The sequence below is a fragment of the Mesoplodon bidens genome (assembly GCF_964165515.1).
Source record: "Mesoplodon bidens genome assembly, chromosome: 6".
NCBI lineage: Eukaryota > Metazoa > Chordata > Mammalia > Artiodactyla > Ziphiidae > Mesoplodon > Mesoplodon bidens.
In genome coordinates, this window is record NC_138162.1 from 7,452,096 (window position 1) to 7,468,509 (window position 16,414).

The 16,414-nt window shown below is 45.8% G+C and overlaps 2 protein-coding genes across 6 annotated transcripts in view; both read right to left on the reverse strand.

Moving 5' to 3' along the window:
- The window catches only part of SPTAN1 (spectrin alpha, non-erythrocytic 1), a 61,640-nt gene extending 60,779 nt beyond the window's left edge, over nucleotides 1-861 (reverse strand). For all 5 annotated transcript variants that reach the window (XM_081238231.1, XM_081238230.1, XM_081238229.1 and 2 more), the window contains exon 1: nucleotides 734-861. The gene's annotated coding sequence lies outside the window, so the exon portion shown is untranslated. The remainder of the gene's footprint in view (nucleotides 1-733) is intronic.
- A 12,185-nt stretch (nucleotides 862-13,046) lies between these two features.
- Nucleotides 13,047-16,414, reverse strand: part of GLE1 (GLE1 RNA export mediator) — a 43,992-nt gene continuing 40,624 nt past the window's right edge. Inside the window, exons 14-16 of the mRNA XM_081237783.1 lie at nucleotides 16,278-16,360; nucleotides 15,426-15,489; nucleotides 13,047-14,232 (exon numbers count right to left, since the gene is read on the reverse strand). Of these exons, the coding sequence (XP_081093909.1) occupies nucleotides 14,164-14,232; nucleotides 15,426-15,489; nucleotides 16,278-16,360 (216 nt within the window). The 3' untranslated portion in view covers nucleotides 13,047-14,163. The remainder of the gene's footprint in view (nucleotides 14,233-15,425; nucleotides 15,490-16,277; nucleotides 16,361-16,414) is intronic.

The window sequence follows — 16,414 nt, forward strand, 5'->3', positions numbered from 1 at the left end:
GGCAAGAAAAAAAAAAAAAAAAAAGAACTCTAAGCTATTAAGTTATTTGGTTTGGGTCTCATACAAAGCAAGCGCCGCACCTACCTGCTATTTACAAGCAAATCACAGTTGGGTAAGAAAAATATGTTTATTACAGATAAGAAACGGAGATGGCCGGTCTCGGACCTCTCCGTCCAGAGAAGGCCAAGAACCGCCACACAGGACGAAATTAAGGTCAAAGAGCCCTATACTCCCAGATTTTCCTCCTTCAAGGGCTGGGCCGGCATTGCTGGTGGGGATTTGAGAAAAGGAGCTGCACAAGTCGTTCCCCACTGAGGGAAGAGATTGGGGGCGGTGGGGGGAGCGCTCTGCGGAGAGGGGGATGGAGAAACGTTCCGGACCAGGAAGCCCCCACCCCACCTGCCGCAGCCGGATGGAGCAGGGCGGGGCCGCAGCCAGACTGGGCTGCGGGGAAGGACCCGGCGTCCTCGCCGCCCCCTCCGCCCAGTCAATGACATTCCAGCGGCTGGCGCCCAGGCTCGGCCCGGCGACTCTTCCGCAGCCCACGCACCACAAGCCGGTCTCAGCCGGCTCGCCCAGTTCCCCGCCCGACGGAGGGAGCGGCGAGGCCGGCCGGGCTCACCTGTCCGTGCGCTGGCCCCGCCCTGCCCCACGGGCCGTCCGGCTCCCCGCCCAGGGGTCGGCCGCCCTCGGGCCTCGCTCCCGCCCTGAGTTCGCCCGCTCCCCCTCTCACCGGCTCCTGGGGGTGGGGGCAGTGGGTGCGTCGGGCCGGGGGTGCTGGAGGAACCGACGGGGCTCAGCGGCCTCCGTTCCTCCCCGTTCGCTCCGCAGCGGGTACTGGCGGCGACGCGCGCGCCCCGCCTCTTTTATAGGCGGACACGCGCGTTCCGGCGGCGGGCGGTCGCGAGCTCGGGGGAAGCGCCGCAGCGCGGCGCGAGGGGCGGGGGCGAGCGCCGGCCGACCAAATGGGGCGGAGCTCCCGCCTGCTCGCTGCCCGATCACCCGGCGGAAAGGGCCGAGCGCTCCCGGAAGGAGCCGAAGCGGCAATGCGGCGGAAGAGTCGAGCCTCGGGAGGGCCGCGGCAGGGTGGGGAAGGAAAAGTGCGCGCGCCAGGGGTGGGTGTTGATGGTGCAGTGGAGTCGCTGCCTCCGCCCAGGCGGGCAGAGATGCTCCAGCTGCACCGCCCTCCCCGCAGTTGGCATCCTCTAATCCTGCCCCTCCCCGCCCTGCAGAGAATCTTCGGCAGCCCACCCCTCCGCCGCTGGGAGCCCTTCCAGGACTGCAGCGAAGGGCGGGGCAGGGCCATCGTCGCAGTCTGGCTGGGGATGCTGCGCGTCCCAGCCGGAAAAACGCCCAGTCCCAAAGGGTGAGATCACCCGTGTGTTTCTCTTCCTCCTTCCCCCTTTCCCTAGGAGAAGGCTGGTGCCAGGGCCCCAAGTCAGCCTTCTCTGGTGGGAGTTGGGATCAAGAAACCGAGGATGATTTGGGGCTCCGGGTTTGAGAAGGTGGTAAGAAAAGGCCGAATCCGATCATAAAAAATAGAGCCGACTAATTTGGTGTTTATGTCTGTCATTCCGAGATTTGAAGAGTTAATAATTTCTTATATTCTTACATCAAAAGCTTTCGGACAACTCAGCAGTGGAATAGGATGCATTAGCTGTATTTTATAAATGAGACATTGATTCTTCTCGCCATTATTAATTGACCTTTCCTTATGTACCAAGCACTATGCTATGTGTGTTACCTTTTTAAAAAATCTTTTTGCAATAATTTTATGATTTAGGTATTATTTCCTCATTTTACAAAGGAGCCCTGACATGGAAGCTAGGTCTCTTGCCCTGGGTCAGGCAGCTAGCAAGAGGAAAAGCAAGGATTTGAATCCGGGCAGTCAGAACCTTCTTTTAAACAGTGTGCTATACTGCCTTGCCATAGGAAAGGGAGGCATCGTGATGGTGGATGCTGGAATGCTGAGAAAAGGAAAACAGGATTTCTGGAATTTCTGTTCCTTATAGTCTTAGCAGTTTAAGGGCCTGGCTCTGTAGCTAGAAGCCCTCAAGTAGGACGCCTTTCCCCACCCCCATGACAGCTGGGCGACAGCCATAGTGTAGCATCCAGATCATTCCTGTGCAGTCAGGCAGACCAGGAGCTCTGCAGCTCAGGAAGGCCTCAGCCTCCTGGTTACCAAGCACTCTCCCCTTTAAATAAATATAAAGGCACTAGGCACTGCACCAGAACTTGGGCCCGAGCCCAGCCCTGAGCTTCTTGGTCCTCAGTAGTTTGGCTTCTTCCCTGTGCCTGGGATCTGTAATCGGGTTTCTGAGCTGCTCCGGCTGGAGCCCTGATAATGAGGAAAAGCTCCCCTATTCCCTTACTCTACCAGAGTGCAGAGAAAAGAAAAGGAGTGGCCACACCCCAGAAGCAGCTTTACAGAATCTGGAGGAAAGACATAGGAGCTGAGAGGCATTTCCTGCAATCTTCCATGTAGAGAAAACAGGACCGGGTAACCCCTGCCTGGGGTGTGCATTTCTGGGAACAGCTGATGGCGTCTTCTCCAGTGGGTAGCAGCAAAATGTTTAACCAAATACTCAGCTCTGGGTACAAAATGGCTAACACAATCATAGCTCTCCAAAATTTCCAAGACCGTCTGCTCCAGCAAAGAACGGGGCTCAAGGCTGTGGACAGAAGCTGCAAAAAGGAAGGATTTTTCTTTTATATCAATCTGGCCTCCTAGTGAAATGGGGGTTTTGCTTTTACCAGGCGCAAAACAGATTTGAGATCTTAGAGACAGCTTCTGTATTGATACAGAAATGAAAGTCTTATTTGTCAATCCTTTGTCTGATCTGAGACGTGGCCAAAACCCAGTGCCTCTAGCCCTGTGTAGCGCCCACCCAGTCACCCACCCCATCCGCATTTGGCACTGGAAATGAGACATTTAGAAAGCCCTCCTTCCTGTGTTCTACTGTCTACCTACCTCACCTCCCACCAATTTCACCATATGCCTGACACTCTGCTAGGTGTGGGGAAGGAGATGATAAAGCAGACACTGGCTTTCTTTGTTTTCTGAGAGCCGCTCATTCAGAACAAAAACAAAAAAGGGCAGCATAGCGTCTCTGTAACCAATCTAATCATGTCCATCCCAGTCTCTTGCAAAGGTGGGGGTACAGTTAAGACTGAATTCCGAGCTCCGTTTTCTTTCTTCTGTTTTTGGCTGTGCTTTGCGGCTTGTGGGATCTCAGTTCCCTGACCAGGGACTGAACCTGGGCCACAGCAGTGAAAGCCTGGAATCCTAATCACTAGGCCACCAGGGAACTCCCCCAAGCTCCTTTTTCTATTCCAGCAGTTCTAGGAAGGTTTGATATGTGCCCTAAGCTTAGGCATTTAGGTAGTCCCAATACTTTTTCAAGTCATTCGAGAGGTCAACCATTGGGAAACACACTAACTGTAATGATGTTTTCACATACTCTGGCCATGGCAATTTACTTGCCCACGTTCCCTGGGAGAATCTCTCTCTTTGTCTCTCTAACACACAAACACTCAAGCGCACACACACACACACACACACGAAAGTTAACAGGCAAGCACCACTCTTTTATCCGCCCCCCAAGAAGGGAGCCGATTGGGAAGTCACCCTGGCAGGTGCACTGTAGTTCTTCCCAGATGAGATTCTGCAGTGTCAGAGCTGGCAAGGAATAGCACAGATCTTCAAAACAGTGACTGGAAGAACCTTGAAGACATTCTGCTAAGTGGAATAAACCAGACACAAAAGGACAAATATTGTATGATTCCACTTACAGGAGAACCCTAGAACAGTCATATTCACAGAGAGAAAGTGGAGCTGGGGTTGCCAGGGCCTGTGGGGACAGGAAAATGGGGAGCTAGTATTTAAGGGGTACAGAGTGGCAGTTTTGCAAGATGAGAAAGTTCTGGAGATGGATGGTGTTGATGGTTAACACAACAGCATGAGTGTGCTTGATGCCAGACAACTAACTGTACACTTAAAAATGGTTTAAACTGTAAATTTTATGTTATCTTTTTATTTTTTAATTTTATTTATTTATTTATTTATTTATTTATTTATTTTTGGCTGTGTTGGGTCTTCGTTTCTGTGCGTGGGCTTTCTCTAGTTGCGGCGAGCGGGAGCCACTCATCATCGCGGTGCGCGGGCCCCTGTTACAGCCTCTCTTGTTGTGGAGCACAAGCTCCAGACGCGCAGGCTCAGTAGTTGTGGCTCACGGGCCTAGTTGCTCTGCGGCATGTGGGATCTTCCCAGACCAGGGCTCAAACCCATGTCCCCTGCATTGGCAGGCGGACTCTCAACCACTGTGCCACCAGGGAAGCCCTTTATGTTAAATTTTAAACTGTAAATGTTACATTACTTTACAATGACTGCCTCTGAAATCAGGGGCCACATTAGAGAAGAGGCCTGATAGCTGCTGGGAGCATGGACTTAACAGGCTGGTTTGCCTAACAGGACTGTAAGTGACAGCAGAGAGGTGAGCCCCTCACTCCCCTGGCACATCTTCCTAATCCAGCTGGCTTATTTCCCGTATGTACTCTCACGGGACCACCTTTTAAGCCCCATCAGTCTCTCTCCTTCCTATTCATCCTGAACACACAGAATTAGTTTCATAAACCATGTGAAACCTTCTCAAAAAATTCTAGTAGCAGACTTCCCTGGTGGCACAGTGGTTAAGAATCTGCTTGCCAACGCAGGGGACGCGGGTTCAAGCCCTGGTCCAGGAAGATCCCACATGCTGCGGAGCAACTAAGTCCGTGCGCCACAACTACTGAGCCTGCGAGCCATAACTACTGAAGCCCATGTGCTACAACTACTGGAGCCCCCGCGCCTAGAGCCCGTGCTCTGCAACAAGAGAAGCCATTACAATGAGAAGCCCACGCACCGCAACAAAGAGTAGCCCCCGCTTGCTGCAACTAGAGAAAGCCCGTGCAGCAATGAAGACCCAACGCAGTCATAAATAAATAAATAAATACAATTCTAGTAGCTTCCCACTGCCTACCGAATCACCCAAACGATTTTATTTTATTTTTTATTATTTTTATATAAGTATTTTAATTAATTTAATTAATTAATTTTTGTCTGCGTTGGGTCTTCCTTTGCTGCACATGGGCTTTCTCTAGTTGCGGCGAGCAGGGGCTACACTTCATTGTGGTGCGTGGGCTTCTCATTGCAGTGGCTTCTCTTGTTGCAGAGCACAGGCTGTAGGCATGCAGGCTTCAGTAGTTGTGGCTTGCGGGCTCTAGAGTGCAGGCTCAGTAGTTGTGACGCAGGGGCTTAGTTGCTCCTCGGCATGTGGGATCTTCCCAGACCAGGGCTCGAACCTGTGTCCCCTGCATTGGCAGGCGGATTCTTAACCACTGCGTCACTAGGGAAGCCCATATTTTATTTTATTTTTAAAAATAAATAAATTTATTTATTTATTTTTGGCTGCGTTGGGTCTTTGTTGCTGCACGTGGGCTTTCTCTAGTTGCGGCAAGCGGGGGCTACTCTTGGTTGCGGTGTGTGGGCTTCTCATTGCAGTGGCTTCTCTTGTTGTGGAGCATGGGCTCTAGGTGCGCGGGCTTCGGTAGTTGTGGCACGCAGGCTCAGTAGCTGTGGTTCGTGGGCTCTAGAGCACAGGCTCAGTAGTTGTGGCACACGGTCTTAGTTGCTCCTTGGCATGTGGGATCTTCCCGGACCAGGGATCGAACCTGTGTCCCCTGCATTGACAGGAGGATTCTTAACCACTGCGTCACCAAGGAAGTCCCCACCCACACTATTTTAATAGAGATTCCGGAGCCTACACAAACTTTCCACAGCATTATTTCCTACTGCTCTTCTCTGGACCTGAGCTTAGCCACTTCCTAAACAGGTTGTTTATTCTTCCAACTTCATGCTTTTGCTCATACTTTCCCCCTAAATTAGAATGTCCTTCTTTCCCAACACCCACTCCTCATTTCTGACAAATCTTACCCATTTTGAGCTTATGTAAGTAGAACCTTTCTGGAAGAGCAGTTTGGCGATATGGATCAGCATATGAAATTTGCATGCCATTTGACACAATGTTATATTTAGGAATACAATCTAAGAAGGTAGAAAATATATTTAAGAATGTTAATAATTGTAAAAAAAAATTAGAAGCAGCTAGTCACCAACTGAAAAATGGTTAATTAAGATTCATTAATTCAAGACTATATTGGTGATATAGTTCATACTGATTGACTTGAAAAATATCTAAGATGTTATTGAACAGTGGCAGTCAGTTACTTAAGAGCTATTTACTTAAGAGCTATATTTGTATATCCATGTATATATGCACAGAGATGATTAAAGAGATGTTCACAGTGGGTACCTAGAATAAAAGGCTTTGGGGACTTTTTTATCTCCTTTTTAAAAATTTACAGATAGTTTTAAGTATCTGGATCAAGCACTATCTCAAGGTACTTTCTTGACCATCCTAACCTCCAACTAAAGCATTTCAAAAAGTATATTCTCAGAAATACTAGTCCCAAGAGAAGCTCAAGAGTTCCATGGTAAGTTCGGGAAACAATATAAACTCTTGGAGGTTAATTCAAAGTATCATAGTTAAGGCACCAAAAAGTCCTGCAAGAAAAGCCCCTTTTCTTTATAATCTAAACATTTTATTATGGAAGATTTCAAAGATAAACCTAGAAAATGGAATAGTACAATGAACCTCCATCTGCTCATCACCCAGCTTCAACAATTATCAACATCCTGCCATTCTTATTTCATATAGTACTTCACCTAGTTTACCTTTAACACAGTAGCTGCCAAACTTCTTTGCTGAACTCTTTTTTAGGATCCTGCAGAAAAACTTTCTGGACAAAGCTGACCTAGATGAAATGGAGCTATCTTCTGCACTATGGTAACTTTTAGTTCAAACCATCAAGCACTCCAAGTTTGTAAATCACATTCTCCATTGAATTAAAATTCTACCCCCCAGTCACCTACTTCACTTTAAGTAGGAAGCATTTTGCAAAACCTGTTTATTTTTATTTTTATTTTTTTTGTTTTTTGTTTTTTTGCGGTATGTGGGCCTCTCATTGTTGTGGCCTCTCCCGTTGCGAAGCACAGGCTCCGGACGCGCAGGCTCAGCAGCCATGGCTCACGGGCCCAGCCGCTCTGCGGCATGTGGGATCTTCCCAGACCGGGGCACGAACCCGTGTCCCCTGCATCGGCAGACGGACTGACTCTCAACCACTGCACCACCAGGGAAGCCCAAAACCTGTTTATTTTTAAAAATATTTACTTATTTATTTGGCTGCATCGGGTCTTAGTTGTGGCACACAGGATCTTTGATGCGGCATGCGGGAACTTGTGGCACGCAGGCTCCAGAGTGTGCGGGCTCAGTAGCTGTGGCACGTGGGCTTAGTTGCCCTGTGGCATGTGGGATCTTAGTTCCCCAATCAGGGATTGAACCTGCATCCCCTGAACTGAAGGTGGATTCTTAACCACTGGACCACCAGGGAAGTCCAGCAAAACCTGTTTAGAGTCAACTTTCCATCCCTGCTACAGGTTGATGGCTTCAAGGTCACCTTTGGCATCACCGTCCTGTTTTCAGGGTTGTAGGTTCTAGAGCTTGAATTTGTCACCTCATCAGAATTGTAGGCCTGATTTTGTTGTTGCTGTTTATTTTTAAGTGGGGGAGAGGATTATCTTTTTTTTATATGTTTATTTATTTTTGTCTGTGTTGGGTCTTCATTGCTGTACACAGGCTTTTTTCTTTAGTTGCGGTGAGCGGGGACTACTCTTCCTTGCGGTGTGCAGGCTTCTCACTGCGGTGGCTTCTCTTGTTGCGGAGCATGGGCTCTAGGCGCGCAGGCTTCAGTAGTTGTGGCACGTGGGCTCAGTAGTTGTGGCTCGCGGGCTCTAGAGCTCAGGCTCAGTAGTTGTGGCGCATGGGCTTAGTTGCTCTGCGGCATGTGGGATCTTCCTGGGCCAGGGCTCGAAACTGTGTCTCCTGCAATGGCAGGTGGATTCCCAACCATTGCGCCACCAGGGACGTCCCAGCAAAACCTGTTTAGAGTCAACTTCCCATCCCTGCTACAGGTTGATGGCTTCAAGGTCACCTTTGGCATCACCATCCTGTTTTCAGGGTTGTAGGTTCTAGAGCTTGAATTTGTCGCCTCATCAGAATTGTAGGCCTGATTTTGTTGCTGTTGTTTGTTTTTTTTTAAGTGGGGGAGAGGATTATCTTTTAATTTTGAAATAATTTCAAATTTGTAAAAAATTACAAGGGTAATAGAAAGAAATCCCATACACCCTTCATCCAGATTCCCCAATTTGTTAACAATTGACCACATTTGCTCTATTATTCTGATAGTATATACTTACACACATACACACACGTGTAGATATTTTCCCCCTGAATCATTTGAGAATAAGTTGCAGACATCATGCCCAGTCACCCCTAAGTACTTTAAGAACAAGTACTTTTCTTTTTATAACCACAATACAATGATCAAAATCAGGAAATTAATGTTGACATAATACTGTTATCTAACATACAGACCTTATTCAAGTTTTGCTAATTGTCCCAACATCCTTTACAAGACAAACACACAGAAAGATCTTTTTTTTCCTGGACCAGGTTCCAATCCAGCACCATGTACTACATTTAGTGTAAACATCCTGAAGGAGCTAAAAGAAAAATGTTTCTTGAATACATCATCTGTGTAGACTGATATTTAAAATAAATGGAGCCTGGCTGTAAACCAGATGATATTATAAATTCCTCTGTAATGGGTGTTTCTGGAAATCCATTACATAGCTGGGAGACCATAGCTCTCATCTGCTTTCTGCAGGTCCACAGGACCTAATATCAGGGATTCATTAATGGCACAGAGAAAAGGGAAGTGAACGGCCAAGCCTGATAAGGCACCTGTGGGAAGCTCTGTAGCTCTGTTTTCCTGGCACTGAGAGAGAAGACATCCAAACCTAATTATGTCACTGCTATCACCACAGGAAGCTTGAGAAGTGGGGGAAAGCTCCTAGCACGTGGGTGGGAAACCTCCAGAACAACTCCATTCTTCTATCCAAGGGATGTGTTGGGTTTCTCTCCCATTGGAATTTCCAATTCATCATCAAATTTGCTTTAAAATGATGTAGGACAGGATTTCCCTGGTGGCGCAGTGGTTGAGAATCCGCTTGTCAATGCAGGGGACACGGGTTCGAGCCCTGGTCTGAGAAGATCACACATGCCGCGGAGCAACTAAGCCCATGCGCCACAACTACTGAGCCTGCACTCTAGAGCCCGTGAGCCACAACTACTGAAGCCCATGCTCTGCAAAAAGAGAAGCCACCGCAGTGAGAAGCCCACGCATGACTACGAAGAGTAGCCCCCGTTCGTTGCAACTACAGAAAGCCCACGCGCAGCAACGAAGACCCAACGCAGCCGAAAATAATTAATTAATAAAAAAAGATGTAGGACCATGATAAGACAAAAATATGGGCACTCAGCCTAAGAAATGAGGTCAAACTTGAAAGGAGGCAAGCAGGCAGGTGAGCGCTTGAATTTAAAGGCAAATGCAGTCCTTGGTATTCTATTCTTAGAAATCTGACACTACTCTCCACCAGGAGTCACCGCTATCGCCGGCAATCTCTACCTCTGGAGGCAACGCTACCAGTGAGTATCGAAAACCTGGCCTCCCTGATGCTCTCCTTTCTTGGTTTACCATCAAGAACCCAATAGGAATACCAAGCATTAAATGACATGTGCAAGACTGTTAAACATGTCTAGAGAAAGAAGATTCAAATATTGTAAGAGGTGTTTGCTATGGAGTGGTACAAATTCAAAGTGGAGGAGACCTTAGAGATCATCTTGTCCAGTGATTTTTTTCATATTTCATTTTTGACAGAACTTTCCCATATGTAATCTTACAAAGAACTCCAATATATACAGCACATAAAGCAAAAATGCTGTGGCAGAGAGAATCCCAGCGTTCCATGCAGGCCCATTAGTCCTATTAAAGGCTGTGCAAATGTGAGCTGCTTAACTCCAGTAAGAGGCACTGCTCACCTCCTGGTTCCATTTTCATAGTTATTAATACAACAGCTTTCCAGCAGATGGCAGTAGTAGGAAGGGAAGCCTTTTAAAAATGTGCACAAAGCCGCCATATGCTGACTGACTATACAGCTGGGCCCCATCCACTCAACACCCTGAAGTCAGTGCTTCCCAAGTTGTTCCGTCATGATGCACAGAGAATGCCATCTGTAAAGCACAGGTAGAGAGAGGAAGTCAAATGGCCACGGGCCCCATGGGCTACAGAGATCAGTATGCTATGACACAGAGCAGGGAAGCTCTGCCCTAAGGCACCGCTACTGAGCACAATTTGAAAACTACTCATCTGGTGACTGGTCCAATTCTTGTGTTTCGCAGGTGGGGATACTGAGGTTCAGAGAGTGGATGACCCACTCAAGGTCACAAACCTAAAAGGGAATTGAAAATCTGAAAGATGCCACCAGAAAACTACTAGAACTAATCAATGAATTTGGTAAGGTTGCAGGATACAAAAGTAATGCACAGAAATCTCTGGCATTCCTATACACTAACAACGAAAGATAAGAAAGAGAAATTAAGGAAACAATCCCATTTACCATCGCAACAAAAAGAATAAAATATCTTGGAATAAACCTACCTAAGGAGGCAAAAGACCTGTACTTAGAAAACTATAAAACACTGATGAAAGAAATCAAAGATAACATAAACAGATGGAGACATATACCATGCTCCTGGATTAGAAGAATCAATACTGTGAAAATGACTATACTACCCAAAGCAATCTACAGGTTCAATGCAATCCCTATCAAATTACCAATGGCATTTTTCACAGAACTAGAACAAGAAATTTTACAAGTTGTATGGAAACACAAAGGACCCTGAATAGCCAAAGCAATCTTAAGAAAGAAAAATGGAGCTGGAGGAATCAGGCTCCCAGACTTCAGACTATACTACAAAGCTACAGTAATCAAGACAATACAGTACTGGCACAAAAACAGAAATATAGATCAATGGAACAGGACAGAAAGCCCAGAGATAAACCCATGCACATATGGTCACCTTATCTTTGACAAAGGAGGCAAGAAAATACAATGGAGAAAAGACAGCCTCTTCAATAAGCAGTGCTGGGAAAAATGGCCAGCTACATGTAAAAGAATGAAATTAGAACACACCCTAACACCATATACAAAAATAAACTCAAAATGGATTAAAGACCTAAATGTAAAGGCCAGACACTACAAAACTCTTAGAGGAAAACAGGCAGAACAGTCTATGACATATATCACAGCAAGATCCTTTTTGACCCACCTCCTAGAGAGATGGAAATAAAAACAAAAATAAACAAATGGGACCTAATGAAACTTAAAAGCTTTTGCACAGCAAAGGAAACCATAAACAAGATGAAAAGACAACCCTCAGAATGGGAGAAAATATTTGCAAATGAAGAAACTGACAAAGGATTAATCTCCAAAATATACAAGCAGCTCATAAAGCTCAATATTAAAGAAACAAACAACCCAATCCAAAAATGGGCAGAAGACCTAAATAGACATTTCTCCAAAGAAGACATACAGATGGCCAAGAAGCACATGAAAAGATGCTCAACATCACTAATTATTGAGAAATGCAAATCAAAACCACAATGAGGTACCACCTCACATTGGGCAGAATGGCCATCTCAAAAAATCTAGGAACAATAAATGCTGGAGAAGGTGTGGAGAAAAGGGAACCTTCCTGCACTGTTGGTGGGAATGTAAATTGATACAGTCACTATGGAGAACAGTATGGAGGTTCCTTAAAAAACTAAAATAGGGGCTTCCCTGGTGGCACAGTAGTTGAGAGTCCGCCTGCCGATGCGGGGGACACAGGTTTGTGCCCCGGTCCGGGAAGATCCCACATGCCGCGGAGCGGCTAGGCCCATAAGCCATGGCCGCTGAGCCTGTGTGTCCGGAGCCTGTGCTCCGCAACGGGAGAGGCCACAACAGTGAGAGGCCCGTGGACTGCAAAAACAAACAAACAAACGAAAACTAAAATAGAACTACCATATGACCCAGCAATCCCACTACTGGGCATATACCCTGAGAAAACCATAATTTAAAAAGAGTCGTGTACCACAATGTTCACTGCAGCACTATTTACAAAAGCCAGGACATGGAAGCAACCTAAATGTCCACCAACAGATGAATGGATAAAGAAGATGTAGCACATATATACAATGCAATATTACTCAGCCATAAAAAGGAAAAAAATTGAGTTATTTGTAGTGAGGTGGATGGACCTAGAATCTGTCATACAGAGTGAAGTAAGTCAGAAAGAGAAAGAAAAATACTGTATGCTAACACATATATATGGAATTTAAAAAAGCGGTCCTGATGAACCTAGTGGCAGGGCAGGAATAAAGACGCAGACGTAGAGAATGGACTTGAGGGCACGGGGGGGAAGGGGAAGCTGGGACGAAGTGAGAGAGTGGCACTGACATGTATACACGACCAAGTGTAAAATGGATGGCTAGTGGGAAGCTGCTGCATAGCACAAGGAGATCAACTCGATGATGCTTTGTCATGACCTAGAGGGATGGGATAGGGAGGGCAGGAGGGAGGCTCAAGAGGGAGGAGATATGGGATATATGTATACGTATAGCTGATTCACTTAATTGTACAGCAGAAACTAACATAACATTGTAAAGCATTTATGTTCCAATAAAGATGTGAAAAAAATTTTTTTTAAAAGTGAATTGAACCCAAGTCTCTAGAGTCCTTCCCCAGTGTTCATTCCATTGTGTCCACATCAAAAGACTTTAATTCTTTCCCATCTGCTAGATAAAACAGGGTCAGTTACTGGTACATAATTACACGAAAGAAATGAAAGAAAAAAAGCAGTTTTCCCAAGGTGAAGGTCAAGACAAAAAAGGGAAAAACATACCACTCTATACCTAGACTCGGGCACCACCATGCCCCTTATGATTTACACAGCTCCAGGTACAGGAAGTTGATCATACTGAACCGACTAGATACCAGCAAGGGGTTTTTAAAAATCAAGCTTTATTACTTATCTTTTGGCACTATAGTCAATAATTCACAGAATGGGTTGCTTCGAGCAACTCAAGATTACCAGAGAATCCTCCACAAGAAACACAACCCCACATACAACATCTACTACAGAGGAATAGATCCAAGAGAATGAGTCTTTCCATAAAGCAAATCTCAACTCTTAGCTGGACAGCCAGACTCTGGATTTTTGTAGTGGCTTTAGTCAGGCAAATCTATCATCATTCATTACTCAGAACATGTAAAAACAATTATAAGGCAGTTCTCAATTCTTCCCCAACATCTTTATTAAACCCCTGATTCACTGCTTATGGATGCTCAGCTCATGTACAATGTTGCAAGCTCCATCTCAGCCCATCTTAACTCAAATTGAAAAACAAAAAGCTGGGTTCATGCATCCCGACTCATCCAGGAACCACCAAATTCCAAAGTAAGAGGACAAACAGTGCTTCCTGGTTCAATATAACATGTGTTAACAGTCCTAATCCCAGACACTAAGCTACCTCCGATGCAATTTGGGACTGACTTAGTCCATGTCTACACCAGGCATTTCTTCTGAATTTATAATTACTTCACAAGCTGACCAGGCAAAACAAACATAACCCAGTCCTGCATGTGAGGGTTTGGGCCTCATCTGTTACCTGCTACTTTAAAGGTGACCTTGAGTCTTTGCTCCTCCTGGGAATTCTGAACAGGGGCAGCACAGGGGGAGGGGCTGGGGTGTGGTGGTGGAGTGAAAGCCACTTCAGCTCAGAGTGAAATAGTCAAGGTATTAACCTACCTTCTGAAAGATACTAGAAACAAAGGAAATCAAGGGTGAGATCAAGTGCTAAACTCTTCTCATAATTTTTTTTTCAAATTTTTTGCAAAAATGAGAAAGGCCAATTCTGCTTACTGTCATGCGGACCCCTTTAAGGAGTCATCACATCTATTAAAGGACCTCTTAATTTGTGACCCATGAAAATCTGCTCTCCTAGTCACAAGGTACAAATACACAAAACATGTATTGACATGACTTCTCCCAAATACAGCTGTCTTCAGTTGCTTTATTATCGTCCCTTTGCAACAAAATGGTGATGGTGGGCGACGGAGTAACATCAGGAACGCCAGAAGGAGGAAGTCAGAAAGCCCTTGGGGACAGGAATCTCCTTGTGCTCCAAACATTCCTGGTCAGGGAAAGACAAGGAAAACAGAATGATTCTCTGATAACACTGCTTCCAACACTTAAAGTTTGGAAGAAACTTTGAGGGACAGCAAGTGGAAGTAAGTCCTATGTATGTAGTACATACATATACAATGGAATATTACTCAGCCATAAAAAACCCAAAATAATGCCATTTGCAGCAATGTAGATGGACCTAGAGATTGTCATACTGAGCGAAGTAAGTCAGAGAAAGACAAATATCATATAATATCGCTTATATGTGGAATCTAAAAAAAATAGTACAAATGATCTTCTTTACAAAACAGAAACAGAGTCACAGATGTAGACAACAAACTTATGGTTACGGGGTGGGGGGGAGGGATAAATTGGGTGACTGGGACCGACATACACACACTACTCTATATAAAACAGATAACTAATAAGAACCTGCTGTACAGCACAGGGAACTACTCAATACTCTGCAATGACGTATATGGTAAAAGAATCTAAAAGAGAGTGGATATATGTTTATGTATAACTGACTCACTTTGCTGCACAGCAGAAACTAACACAACATTGTAAATCAACTCGACTCCAATAAAAATTAATTGAAAAGAAACAAAAAAAGGTTTTCTATAAGACTTCTCCTTCTGCATGAATTGCAGCGGAGGACAGATGCCAGGGTATTGTTAACGTCTGTCCCACTCTCATCTCCCACAGCCTGGCCTCACCTTTCACTATTGCAATTTCCCCAACTGGGCTACTGGAGAGTGGAAGTCAGTTGGCTGTCTTGGCAGACGTACCAAAATGCAAAGTTTTTTGGCACTTGGAAAAAGGACAGGAGTCTGGCTCAAACTGCAGTCTGTTCTCGTGGAGAAAAGTGACCACACATACCTGTCCCCTAGACCTGAGACTGAGAAAAGAACCTTGGCCAACATGCAAAAAGTGTATCAGTGAGATGAGATTCATTACATGTATTTTATTCATCTCTTAGGAGAGCTTTTCCCCACGGGCAGTATGGACAATGACACGTAGGAAGAAGACAGTGAAATGGCAGCCCTTAAGGTGACGAGCGGTTGATGGACAAAAAAGTAGGGTTCGGAAAAATCAAGAGGAAGAGACCGCAGTCAGAGTCTGGATGTGCAAGACACGTCAGACACAGGTGCACTGGAGGCTGACGACAGTCTGGGACGTGCTGGTCTAAGGGCATCTTACCTCCAAGAACTGCTTGAGGCGTATGAAGGAACCCATCTGTCCTGAGCTGGTGATGGCTTCAATCCTACAGGGAGAGAAAGAAGACAGGTGAGTCGCACCTATGACTCACACTTCTCTTTTGGAGGAGTTAGGAGACCTGCTGATCTGGAGGACGGGGCGGATCAAAGGACTCACAGACGTGTCATCTACACTGGATGCTGTTGCTCTACTAAATGGTCTCAACATTTTTTTCTTTTCTTTTCTTTTTTCTTTTTTCATGCCCCCTGCAGTGGAAGCATGGAGTCTTAATCACTGGACTGCCAGGGAAGTCCCTCAACATTTTTTTCAAATAAGCGGATAAAGGAGAAAAGAGCACTGTTCCTTTCCAAGGTCTTTGTGATCAGGTGGGATGGGTGCTGCCAATGCCTTTCCCCACTTGGAAAGGCCAGTGAGTTGAGAGGAGTGAGAAGGGTCCTTGAAGGTGAATGCCACGACAGAGTCAAGCAACCTGGCTGACCAGTTTCACCAACTGATTTACTGAGGGGGTTTGCCTCCTTGGTTTCATGCATGACTGCATGTAATCACTATCCCAGATTATCTGGGGGAGTTCAGAAAAGAAGAGAGTTTTAAAAATGTCAGGTATCTGAATCCAAGATCTTCCTAATTTGTTTTTTTTATTTAGTCAACAATATTTAAGAGAGACTTCAGAAGCGTTTATTCAAATAACAAAGAGGAGACGGATGGGAGCAGATGTTACACTTAACACAGGTGCTTAACTGAGTCAGAAACAGGATGTTAACAGCAGCCGCGGTATCTGACGTCCTAAGTTCTCACCTACCAAATCCCCTGGTGTCTACTCAACCAGTCTAATACCTGGGTAAGTAGTCCTCTTTGATGAGAAGTAGCATCTTCCAGAACTGGACCTGGTACTGCTTCATGAGGGCGTGCCCACACACCTAGAGGGGAAGGGGGGCACTGTTAGAGCAGAGGATGAAAATTCACACTCGTAT